General features: G+C 43.3%; 1 protein-coding gene across 1 annotated transcript; it reads left to right on the top strand.

Moving 5' to 3' along the window:
- The first annotated feature begins 8,411 nt into the window (after positions 1-8,411).
- On the top strand, positions 8,412-12,184 carry LOC116943695 (colipase B-like). The gene is made up of 3 exons (XM_032956786.2): positions 8,412-8,529; positions 9,503-9,625; positions 11,679-12,184. Exons 1-3 carry the CDS (start codon positions 8,449-8,451, stop codon positions 11,802-11,804), a joined length of 330 nt encoding a protein of 109 aa, XP_032812677.1. The 5' UTR covers positions 8,412-8,448; the 3' UTR covers positions 11,805-12,184.
- The last annotated feature ends 389 nt before the right edge of the window (positions 12,185-12,573 follow it).

Genomic DNA, 12,573 nt, shown 5'->3' with positions numbered 1-12,573 from the left:
TGTTGAATCGGACCTGGATCTTGTGTTTGTTCAGGATTTTGGAGATCTTTTTAGTGACCCCTGCAATGTAGGGTAAGGTGATGGTTTTGAGTGGCTCCACAAGAGGATCCTTCTTCATGACTGGAGTGATGGCTTTGCGGATTGTGTAGTCGGAGTAGCCATTAGCCTTGAGAGCCTGGTGTACGTGCTTGAGTTCACTGGTAATGTGTTCCTGGTCGGAAATGCATTGGGCTCTATGGTATAGAGTCTTGATGAGGGAGTTCTTCTGGGATGGATGGTGGTGGGAATCCGGTTTCAAGTAAGCATCTGTATGGGTAGGTTTCCTGTAGACAGAGTGGCTCATTGAACCATCATGTCTTCTTTTAATTAAGACATCCAAAAAGGGTAGTTTGCCATCTTTTTCGACCTCTATGGTAAATCTGATGGCTGGGTGTATGGAATTGATGTGGTCGCGGAATTGGTCTAGAGCAGGCTGGCCATGTGGCCAGATGACAAAGGTGTCATCAACGTACCTCTTCCATAAGGTCGGGCGTAGAGTGGCAGTCTGGATGGCGTCAGTTTCAAATTTTTCCATGAATACGTTGGCTACAACCGGAGATAGGGGGGAGCCCATTGGGGTGCCCTCAGTTTGTTTGTAGAAAGTTCCATTCCAGGTGAAGTAAGTGTTGGTTAAGCAATGTCTCACCAGGGGGGGTACATCAGTATGCAGTCCTTGATGAACCAGGTCTTCAATGATAGCGATGGTGTCAGGTACCGGGACTTTGGTGAACAAGGACACCACATCAAAACTGACAAGCAGGTCGTTTGGGGACAGGGAAATGCCTTTGATTGTCGATATCAGGTGAGTAGAATTTAGTACCGCAGAGGTGGGTTTTCCAGTGAAAGGTCGCAGTATATCAGCAAGAAAACGTGCCAGTTTGTAGGTGGGGGAGCTGATAGTAGAGACGATGGGACGAAGGGGTGTATCTTCTTTGTGTATCTTTGGAATGCCATATAATCTTGGTGGTCTAGCAGCAGAGGGCTTCAACGAGAACTGTTTGATCTCATCAATTAATGCTGTTGAATCAGAGATTATTTTGTTCGTTTTGGTGACCAGGCTGTTGGTGGGATCTCTTTTTATTTTTGTGTAGCTGCCATCGTTGAGTAGTTCTTGAATTTTGTTGTTATATTCTGTTTTGTCCATGATGACAGTGGCATTGCCTTTGTCGGCTGAGAGGACGACAATATCATCCCAATTTTTTTAATTGAGATAATTCAAAACGTTCGTCTTTGCTGATGTTGCTGGGTGGCAACTTAGCGTTTTTGAGGGTTGCAGCGATTTCAGATCTTGCTACGTCTGCAGAGATGTGACTCAAGCCCTTGAGTGCAACGTCGACATGGGCAATGATATCATTAACCGGTAAGTGTCTCGGTGTGACAGCAAAGTTTAGACCTTTAGCTAAAACGGATTTCAGACCATCAGAAATGGAACTGTTACTGCGATTAATTACGACTTTGTTGACGTCTATCTTTTCGGTGTGTGGATCCGATTTTTTGCTGGAGAGGTGATTGAATTTGGAAATCAAATTGTCCCTACATTTGTTCAACATAGTGGCAGCCGAAGAGGTAGTCATATTGTCTACATGTTCCCAATCCGATGTAGACATTGTTGCTGTCAATTTTAAGTGTGATTTGTAGAGTGTCTTGTCTAACTGATCGAGTTCGGTGCGTGTAAGTCTGATTTTTTCCGAGATAAGAGCGAAGCTAGTTCTAGCTAGAATTCGTTTTGCATTGAGAGAAGTTGCAACAGCAGAGGTTAGTGTAAATGCGGTTGGTATTACCTTAGAGTCGCGGCATCTCTTCAGAAAGGTGAGAGACTCGATTAGTTGAGCCTTCTTATCCCGAAGTCTGTTGAATGATCTTAAGGATGTGTGGAATCCCTCCCCGTAGAGGCGGTTAAATTTCGATTTAAAGCTTTCGTGACTGCAATGATTCATCTTCTTTGGTTCTTTCGGTAAAGTCACGTAGAATGATAATAAAATAATAAATTGATAAAATAAAATAACACAATAATATTAATAATATTAATAATAATAACACAATAATATTCTCTGCTTCTACAAGCGAGAGAATGAAACATTATTTTGAGGTAATAAAGTTGAGAAGTGTTGTAAATGTATTACAATGAGAAAAGCCATCTGCTGTGCAAACTTGAATGTACTATACTCTTTGGTTCTTTCGGTATAGGCGCTTTGTTTTTATTTATTTTCTACCTACGTGACTTTACCGAAAGAACCAAAGAGTATGGATTCCTGTAGTCACGAAAGCTTCAAATCAAGAATGAATGCACTACTATGTAGCATCTAATCAAAAGGGTTGTATTGATTAAATTACCCTCCAGTCAATTTGATAAAATATGTCTTACTCAACAGGCCAATGTTTACAAAAAGATTACTGATATCGTATATTCAATATATTGGCTTATAAATTATCATGGCCAATTCCATCATCGTTTTAATATGGCAAAGAATAACATTGTTGAATGATGGAAGGAACTGTGGAATTGCCAGCCTTGCATATTATCATTGTGATTTTTTTAGTTGAACACGACCAGCTTTTTAAGAACTGTTTTTTTGAAAGTCCGTGGCGAGACCAAGAGCAGCAGCTGGGCAAGGGTGGCCCGCATCTCTAATCTCGCACTTGAGGCAAGACGCAACTTAATAATGTTGTTTATTTGAGTGAAGCATCTACGTTGGGCAGTTTGATGTCTTTCAGCTTAGATTTAAATGAGTGCAATGCATGATGAGATACCATCGTCTGCAAATGAGTGGGTCACGTGAGTGGAAGATAAGTCAATAATAAAGAGACGCAACATGTTGAAGATAACACAAAGCGGAGTTCCACACTGCGGAGTTCCACACTGTGGAGTTCGGTTTTTACAAAAGTGCTGAGATTACGGGTCAAGGTTGACATCCCAAGAGAGTAAAATCAGTAGGGTTAACCGTGCATGGAATTGAGACGGATGTCAGCAACGGATGTAAGGAAGTGTGGCGATCTAAGATCGACGATGTAAGTATCACAGTCAACTCATTGTTCAAGCTTCTCAATTTATAACCAAAAACAATCAGCATCACGGCCAGCGTGGTTGTCATGTAGCCATGAACTGTTGTGAAGATGAAAGTCGCTCAGGACAATGATCTCACAAACCAGAAAGAAAGAAATGGATGTTGGGGACCAAATATACGAATTAAAATGTTTAATTATTCGGTATAACAAGCACAGTCTTCACCGCCAAATGTAAGTGCTTTTTACTCTTTATAATTATATCAGCAACGTCCCTATGCATGACTATGTTGTATATGTTTGTCTATTCGGTGGTTAAAAATTAAGACAAGGTCTCTACCACCTTATCTCTAAACATATTGACGCATTGGGGGCAAAATAGCAACATTTTATTTGCAGCCATACACAGAAACATAATCGAAAGACATCAGGTGTTTACTTTCCCACAACCACGCCCCTTGCCTGGCTGTCGAACTACACTGGTGATAAACAAACAAACACAGCTCGTACGTGCTGTGGATTTTCACACAGTCATGTCTTTCCGAAGTGACTTTCCTTGACCTCACAAAAGTCACGATAACTATCAGGCACGGAGACCCTCCCAATCAGCATTTTTGAAATGCCACAGAATGCCTTTAGTCTTCCAAAATTTTCACGTAAGGGTGAAGGGATACCGTGCGGTCATTAGACAGTGGTCACGCGTGCTAATTCGTGCATTAACATCAACAGTGTATTGAGTTATGTTAGAAGGCCTATAGTCCTGGGCTGTTCTAAAATAGGGTTTGCTATGTGAGTAGCACAGTTCATTATTCAAGGTTGTTCTCAATAAAAAAATCAAATGCCGGCTTCAATTGTAGCGTGGATTCTTAAAACCACGAACTATAGGACGAGGATCTCATCACCAGGATACACGTCCAGTGGCAGTCCTACAATTAGAGAATTAATTTATTGGAGGGAGGGAGAAATACGGAGACCCACAGATGATCAAAATCAAGGCCAGAGATCGCAAGATCATGGTTGGGTAACACAAAACTCACTCTTCAATTCCAAAGAGTAAAAACGGCTGTGGGCTGGGAACATTGAGTGTGTGAGGTCAGATGATGGTGAGATCCCAGTTTCTATTATGTAGAGTGTTCAGTTGTTTCAAGGTGATGATAAACATACGTGATGTTTTTACATTATGAGACCTCCTTTGCCAGTAACAAGATATAGTAATAGGATTCAGTTTTCATCTTCTTTGGTTCTTTCGGTAAAGTCACGTAGAATGAGAATAAAATAATAAATTGATCAAATAAAATAATAAAATTATCACGACGTTTCGGCCACAACACAAGCGGCCTTCATCAGGTGAAGGAACGAGACTGTCTGGAGCTCCAGCGCTGTCCTCCAGACAGTCTCGTCCCTTCACCTGATGAAGGCCGCTTGTGTTGTGGCCGAAACGTCGTGAGAATTTTATTGTGTTATTTTATTTTATCAATTTATTATTTTATTCTCATTCTACGTGACTTTACCGAAAGAACCAAAGAAGATGAATCCTTGCAGTCACGAAAGCTTTAAATCGAAATTTAGGATTCAGTTTTTGTAGGGTAAAAACCTATTACTATAAACGTGATGTTACTGTGACGTTGCAGACATCTTACAGAAGAAAAACAAGACACGATTGTTTAGAGAGTAGAGCAATTATCATGTTTTAACAAAGCATTAAGGAGAAGCTTTTCCCAGCGTTCACTGGGCTGGTACAGTCAGAGCACCCGACAGCCGAAGGGCACTCACTATGTTCGCGAAAGTCGCCTCACCACTGCTCCCAGCAATCATCCGCTTGGAGCCTCCTCCGGTCACGAACCGGCACAACAGACGACTCCAGGTGGCACACACACACCACGTGATGAGGCAGCGTTTCCAATGGGCTATGGCTTCGGGTACTAGTCGGCGGCAACATGGCCTGCAGGGAACCCGTTTCACTGGAATGCCGCGTAACAGGTGAAACTACCGTGAGAAGACACGCGAACCACAGCCAGAGCCGTACAATATTGGATTGAGTCCTGGCCGGCAACTACAAGCAGATATTGAAACAGGGTTTGGTGGTGGTCATACTTCCCCGGGCAGTGGGGTGTGTGGAGACACCTACCACCTTGTACAATTGAGATTTGGCAGAAGGAAGAGATAGTGAGGTGTGGTAATGACCTCTTGACCGTGAACTATCAAAGTCAGTGACATGAAAATTCAAACACTCACCAGTGCAGCCCATTCTTCTTCTTCGTTTGTATGTCTGATGGCGATGCAGAGCAACAACTACAATTTCACATTCATGTGGTCAAGCCAGATAACCACGTCAGGAGCAGTGGAGTGTATCATCGCTGTGGTGTCTCCTTCATATTTGCGGATCGAGCATTGCGTCCTTACACGTTGTACGGTCTATTTTGGATTACCACAGTCTCACACTGGACAGTTTTTAAGTCTCCATTTGTGCATCAGATATCCGCTTTTGCCATGGTTTGTGCAGTGGATGTGGTTTTGGGTAGACCATGAGCTTCACGAGATGTTTGCGAGATGTGTTTGACTCCGTTCAGTTCTCCAAGCTTCATTTGGGTTGAAATCGCACTGTTGAAGGATAAGCGCATGGGTCCAAAAGGGCTTGCACGACTTCAAGCGATGACGAGGGACGATATTGAGGTCCTGATGAATGGGAAAGTGACTGTTTTAATCTACAGCATTCTTAGGACTTCCCGAAGGGTTGCGGCGGATGGGTGGGGGAGAAATTTGTGACAGCACGGGCAGCCAGGGTGTTGGGGTTGACTTGAGGGTTTTAGTGATATACCGCATTGCAGTGTTCAGTTGGACATCAACAAGTCGAGTGTGACTACTTCTGGTCCATACTGCTACACAGTACACGGCTACAGAGTACACGAGGGCCACCATTTATGACCGTAGCACCGAGGGCGCTGATGCTCCCCAGCTTGTGCTTGCTAGTGTCTGGACCAGGTTGACCCTTGTTTTGGTCTTGGCGGATACCTTTTTCAGGTGGTCGTGGAAGGTTAGCTTACGGTCCAGCTTCACTCCGAGATAGGTTGAAGTGGGGTCGTGTCGCATAGTGTAGCCGCAGTAGGTTACTTTCAGAGTGTGCTTGGCGCTCTTATTAATTATCAAGATGAAATGCAGTGACTGTTGTTGTCTTCTTCTCGGTTCTTTCGGTAAAGTCACGTAGAATGGAAATAAAATAATAAAAATAAAACAATAAAATACAATTCTCACGACGTTTCGGCCACAACACAAGTAGCCTTCTTCAGGTGAATGAACAGGACTGACCAGAAGACAGCGCTTGAGTGAACATTGCTAAGCATGGATCGCGTCTTTTAAGCTGTGTGGGCGGAATTAACATATGAATTAGCATGTCACCCAGCACCACCACCGGATCGGAGGAGGGTGGCGGCTGGGCAGACAGAAAAGGAAGGTAAAAGAGCAGCCAAGGTACGCTGCTCTGTCCTGTGTTGCGTTGTAACTCTGCTATAAACTGGACTACTATACAGTGCAATATTATACCTTCCAATTTAAACTACATGGTATAATATCATATCCATAGACAAAATTCCACCTTTGAATTATACAATGCATTACTATACACTACCCTATACTTTAGACGATAAATGATTAGCCTTGTAACATTACACTATGTCTTATTCTATCAACCCTACTATATACCACACTGCTGTATATTCACTATACAATTACAATACTATATATTGCCTTATGAATTATGTTAAACATTACAACGTTATACTTTTATACCACATGCTATAAACCTATAAACCATACCATTGACCAACGTGTTATATTATCATAGTGTATTTTTTGTTTGCATTTTGACTGCAGGTATTGTGGTTAAAGCAGACATGAATCCTTGAAAAAAGGTTTAAGTTTTGTTGCCAGAAAAAAGGGGAAAACCCCTATTATTCTATTTTGGTATTGGCAAAGGAGGTCTAATGATGTAGATGCTCACCCCGAGCCCTCATTACTTTGATAGTGCATTGTCTTTGAGCTGTACGCCTTTTGGCGTCATCTGGTCGAGCACCAATTGGGTCGAGGCTCAAAAGAAAGCCGTCCCTTGGTGTGGACCAATCAGTTTCAAGGACAATGCATATATTATCATAGTGTGTTTTTGTTTGCATTTTGACTACAGGTATTGTGGTTAATGCAGACATGAATCCTTGTAAAAAGGTTTCAGTTTTGTTGCCAAAAAAAAGGGGAAAAACCCTATTATTGTGTGAAAGGTATTAAGAGGCAGTGCCAGCAAATGGACTGCGGTCTGAAGGTCACCGTAAAATACAATCAATTAAGAACCGAAGTGCTTTATGACATCTTTCCAATGGTTACTAAGCCAGAATCCATCTTCTCAGTTGAAATTGTCTCTGTGTTTGTATATGTGGATGGCCTCATAAACGAATCTCTCATGGTAGCCGGATGGCTTGCAGAGAACCTCCGTCTTGGAGAAGTCAATGTCATGTGAGCCCACTGAATTATAACAGTGATCTGCCACGGCTGAGGAGTTAGTCTTACCGTGTTTCAAGTCTGCTTTATGTTCACGGATGCGGTCCGAGATATGTCGTTTGGTTTCTCCAATGTAGCTGCTACCACAAAGGCAACTTAGTTTGTAAACGCCCGGGTACTGTATGTCTGGAACCACATCTTTTACAGACGGAACCAGATCACGGATTTTATGTACTGTGTTGAATTAGACATGGATCTTGTGTTTATGCAGGATTTTGGAGATCTTTTTTGTGACCCCCGCAATGTAGGGTAAGGTGATGGTTTTGAATGGCTCCTCAAGAGGATCCTTCTTCATGACTGGGGTGATGGCTTTGCTGATTGTGTAGTCGGAGTAACCATTAGCCTTGAGAGCTTGGTGTACGTGCTCGAGTTCACTTGCAATGTGTTCCTGGTCGGAAATGATGAATCCCTGCAGTCACGAAAGCTTTAAATCGAAATGTTGTTGTCTTGTGGGGATTTGGCTTGAGCCTCCATTTCTGGCAATATTCCCTCATGGGGTTTAGGTCTTGGATCAGAGTGGATTCCATGTCGTGGAAAGTGGCTGCTTGCGCTGCCATGGTGAGGTCGACCGCATATACACATTTGCGTGACTTGTTTGGTGGTATGCCGCTTGTGTAGACATTGAAGAGCTTTGCTAATAATGTTTGATCTCTTATCCTGCACCCAAGGGTGTTATATTTGCACGTAAAATGCTGAGATGATTATTTGCAAACAGGTGCAGGTGATGCTGGAGAGATGTGTTATCAGTCGAAACAGATATGTGTGAAGTCGAGTATTGATTTCCCGACATAGTTTTTCATCAGCACATATAAAAGTCACGCAGGGGCTGGAATTGTAGCTGTGATCGCAGAAGCTTCCACGATGAGACTCATTCTAGCCTTAGCTGCTCTCTGCATAGTAGTGGTGTCTGCTGTGCCTCCTAAGGAAAAGTTTTTCTTCCTGGTGAGTCTAACTTTCATTATCATTACACGGGACAAGGCTATTATACCAAGAATGTATACATTTGAACGGTTTTATAAAAAGTACGATCTTTAGTGAAAAATGCTAATTTCTCTGGCCAGATATTCCTAAATTGATCATCCCAATGGTTTGATCAATTGAGATAAATGTACTACAGTGCACGGTGCTGTATTTAAGATGTCATACGGCCTACATACCCAGCCACGACATGAGCAAAATGGTGTCTATCTGGCCAGATAGAGCGGAGGCTAAATGGGTGCGGCATGAGATGGGCTGATGTGTGGTAGGGGTACATTTGGAGCTGAGTGGACTTGCCATTCAGTGTTGTCAAAACCCAGTCTCAGCGCTTATCAATCGGCCCGTTTGGCAGCAGCCACCCTCGAGCAACAATGGCAGGTGGAGGAGCAGCACTCACACGTAGCACGGTTGGCTATATATGGTGCGAAAGAAGTTCAACATACATACCCACGTGACTTTACCGAAAGAACCAAAGAGTATGCATACATACATACATGCTCACACCAACGGAACACAGGGTCGCCAAAATGCAGCAAGTTGGCACGGAGGGGGGTCCCCAGGGTTTGTGTCTGCCGGTTAATTTAGTCAGTTACCCCAGAAAATGGGAGACAAAGGCGGCCGGGCGTGGTGTTGGCCACCCAATCCCCTCGTGTGCCGTGCAGGCCTTCATAGGTGCTCGCAAACAGCACTTGTTAAGGCTATACAGGGGATCCGTGTCTTGTATGGGTTATACAGGCATATCATCCAGCAATTGCACATTTCGCATTCATGGCGCTTTGTCCCAAATGGGAATGTATTATGCTGTGGCTGCTTCCTCTCTGGGAGGCTCAGGCATTATTCAATTTCATGGTGGCAGAGTGTACACATACACGATGTATTTTGCTCCCGAATGTATATATAAACATGTGAGTGTCACTGTTGTTTTGGCTGATTCCAGGACGTTGGCGAGCTGTGTTTGGTGGGAACACAGTGCAAGAGTGGATGTTGTAAGCGGGAAAATCAGATTGGCGCGCGCCGCTGTGCTGCTCTCTCCAGCGAGACCCAACTCTGCCAATACGATGTGAGACCACGCAGGGCTATGCCCGCATAATCAGCTGTGGGGGCAAATGATGACCGGTGGCAGGGTGGTGGCGCAGGGTGGCACTGCGGTAACACTCGTCCCTCGCAGGGTGCCTCTCTGTGTGGAGTTTGTATACTCATCCCCTGTTCTGCTTGGGTTTCTGAAACTAAAGGGTTTTTTTATTTTACCAGGTGAGGCCCACTGAGCTACTGGGCCTTCATAGCTTTTTTCAGAAGCGACCTAGCCACAAATAATAGCTCAACGAAGTGGCATAATAGGTGGAAATGTATAGTAGCCAAATACTCTAAACGTGGGTTCTCTGGTTTCCACTGAGTTTTCCGGGTATCTCCCCTGGCTAAAAAACACATACAACGTAAATCAGCAGTGGCCACTATGAAAAGCACTGTGATCCATTCTGGTGGACCTCAACGGCTCCTCTGCGATCCACCTGAAAGCCATGACCGACAATTGGCTGTGATATTATATGCAATCCACCTATTGGCCACTGCTGGTGTAACTGATAACGGCCAAACATCCCAATGTTCAAAATGTTACCTGCAAATTACTCAACTGGGGATCACGCACAGCAGCAACATTGCTCCGACTGCGATAAAAGCTTGACAGGACCCTTCAGAAGAAGAGAAGAAGATACTGGCTAAAGAAGCAGATCAATAATTAGTCCGACACAAAATTATAATTAACGTCGTTGTGGAGAATATAAGGAATAATAAATAATCATATAAAACGCCTCCTTCACATATTTTGTTCCTCCGCATAATGTGATTGCTGAGTTGTGAGTAATATATTATATAATGTCGTATTCAACGAGGAACCATATTTAGCAAAGAAGATCATGTTCTATATCTGACAGTTCTCCAGCATTGGTTCAAACAAGCCTGACTCTCCTGATGAGACACTGAATGTCAAAACCGGTCCAATGCTGCTGATATTTTGCACTACCAGAGGGCTGTGTGGCTGATGGGATGTGTACAAATAATATTGTGAATGTTTACGCGGCAGGACAGACATGTGCAGGAAGTAATTGTCTGCTTATTTGTTTTGTGAAATTAATTCAAGCATGACTTTGTTTCAATTGTGTCTTTCATAACAATGTGTTCATGTAAACATCAGAAAACAATCCAGAGATTAGAACTGTTTGCTACTTGTTGCAACATTTTGGCAGCAGCTTTGAAATCGGGTCCATATTTTTAAAACACCCTGTACTCAAATTAATCAACCACCTACATGATGTATAAAGCACACTTAAGAATACAAACTAGAACATACGCGATGATATATTGCAAACAAGTGCATAAACGTATCTTGCTGTGGTTTACTTTGGGTCTATTTTGCTCATGAACACAACTACGTGTAACGTATTTAGTAGTCCCGTGTAATGTAGAATAACTTTCTCTTTGCTCTTTATTGCTCTTGAAGACATACATCTACTCTTTAATGTGGATGGTTCATATAAGTTTTGAACACGCGGAGAGACCCATTTGCAAGCGACTTGGGTCGCCAAATGACAAAAAAACAATAACATACCAAAACACACAAAGTACAATAGTTAAAAAACAGAACGAGTGCAAAAAAAACATTACAGAACAAATATAAAACAGTACACAATCATCATTCAAATATTAAATAATATTTTTTTGCACTAAAAGTTGGCTCAGTCAAATTACTTTTCAAAGCCATTAATGGTAAATTTAAGTTACAGACACACAATACTTTCATTTTATATCGTGTCATCGTGAACTCGGGACCGGCCTGAATGTGGGCATTCGTTTTGAGTTCCCTTCCACCTTCTTGTCGAGACGCTGGGGCTATAATAATAATTATAATTGTTACGGATTGAGGGTGGTTATTGCACGAGCATGTAAAGAGACAATGCTAGAGGTTGCATCGAATACGGCTGTAACGTCTTAATTTACTGTGCATGTTCTCGACACCGACCTCTCGAGACGAAGTCTCACTCTGCTTCGCGTATTCGAACAAACTGCGGCTGGCGCGAGCGTGAGTGACAAGGCCGGTGACCCCGGCGTGTGCACAGGGCATCCGGGACGTGTACTACGAGTGTCCGTGCGAGTCCGGCCTCAAGTGCGACGTGGACCGCACCATCGGTGGCATCATCGTCACCAACGATATCGGCGTCTGCATCGACCCCAACGACCCGTGAGACAGCAGCAGCGGCAGCTCTTGACTCTGCTACAAGGACGAGCACTTGCAACATTCTCGCAGACAAAGCCGCGTAATCACCTGCATACGGTTCACATTTACACACGTCAGCAGCATACGAGACCAGCACATCGAATGTGAGTGCAACATTTGCTTTGTGAAAAACGTGCAACACCGTAGCCACGGTGACACCTAGCAGTGAGATCGTAAACATTGTGAACGTGAGACTGAGTTTTACATTTAAGAACACTGAAACAATGTCAGCAATCGAATGAGTTTTAATACATTCAACCTCAACCAAAGGCACAGATCGCATATTAAATAACACAAATAGAAACGATTGTTTGATTGCCCAAATAAATCTCATACAACTTGCAGCAAGCGAGCGTGTCTTGTGTGGCTTTGGTGCAGTTGGTCTCAGGACTTGGCCAAATGTTCATTCTCTCGTCTGGCCTACAGGAGTTCGTGGGTTCAAGCCCGAGCCTGACGCATGTATATTTGGAGTTTGCATGTTCTCTCCGTGGTCGCGTGGATTTTTCTCCGGGTCCTCCCGTTTTACCCTCTACATTTAGAAACGTGAGTTGAGAGTATTTGGCTGCTATAAATCCCCAACATGATAAGCCACTACATTGAGCTATCATTTGTGGCCAGGTCGCTTCTGAAAAAGAGCCACATTGACGCTCAGTGGGCCTTACTCGGTAAAATAAAAATAGTTAATGCTTTAAGTTTAGGGCTGAGGACTGTCGTGTTTCGGGAATATTATAGGGGTG

The sequence above is a fragment of the Petromyzon marinus genome, chromosome 18 (assembly GCF_048934315.1).
Source record: "Petromyzon marinus isolate PM22_M1 ecotype Great Lakes invasive population chromosome 18, UKy_Petmar_22M1.pri1.0, whole genome shotgun sequence".
NCBI lineage: Eukaryota > Metazoa > Chordata > Hyperoartia > Petromyzontiformes > Petromyzontidae > Petromyzon > Petromyzon marinus.
The sequence above is the reverse complement of the archived record's forward strand: the minus strand, read 5'-3'. Positions and strand labels throughout refer to the sequence as shown.

What these genes read in the sequence shown, in the direction of transcription:
- LOC116943695 (XM_032956786.2), top strand. Translation starts at nt 8,449, where the DNA reads ATGAGACTCATTCTAGCCTTAGCTGCTCTCTGCATAGTAGTGGTGTCT. An exon ending in AGGAAAAGTTTTTCTTCCTG is followed by an intron (nt 8,530 to 9,502) that starts GTGAGTCTAACT and finishes GGCTGATTCCAG; the next exon opens with GACGTTGGCGAGCTGTGTTT. An exon ending in CCCAACTCTGCCAATACGAT is followed by an intron (nt 9,626 to 11,678) that starts GTGAGACCACGC and finishes GCGTGTGCACAG; the next exon opens with GGCATCCGGGACGTGTACTA.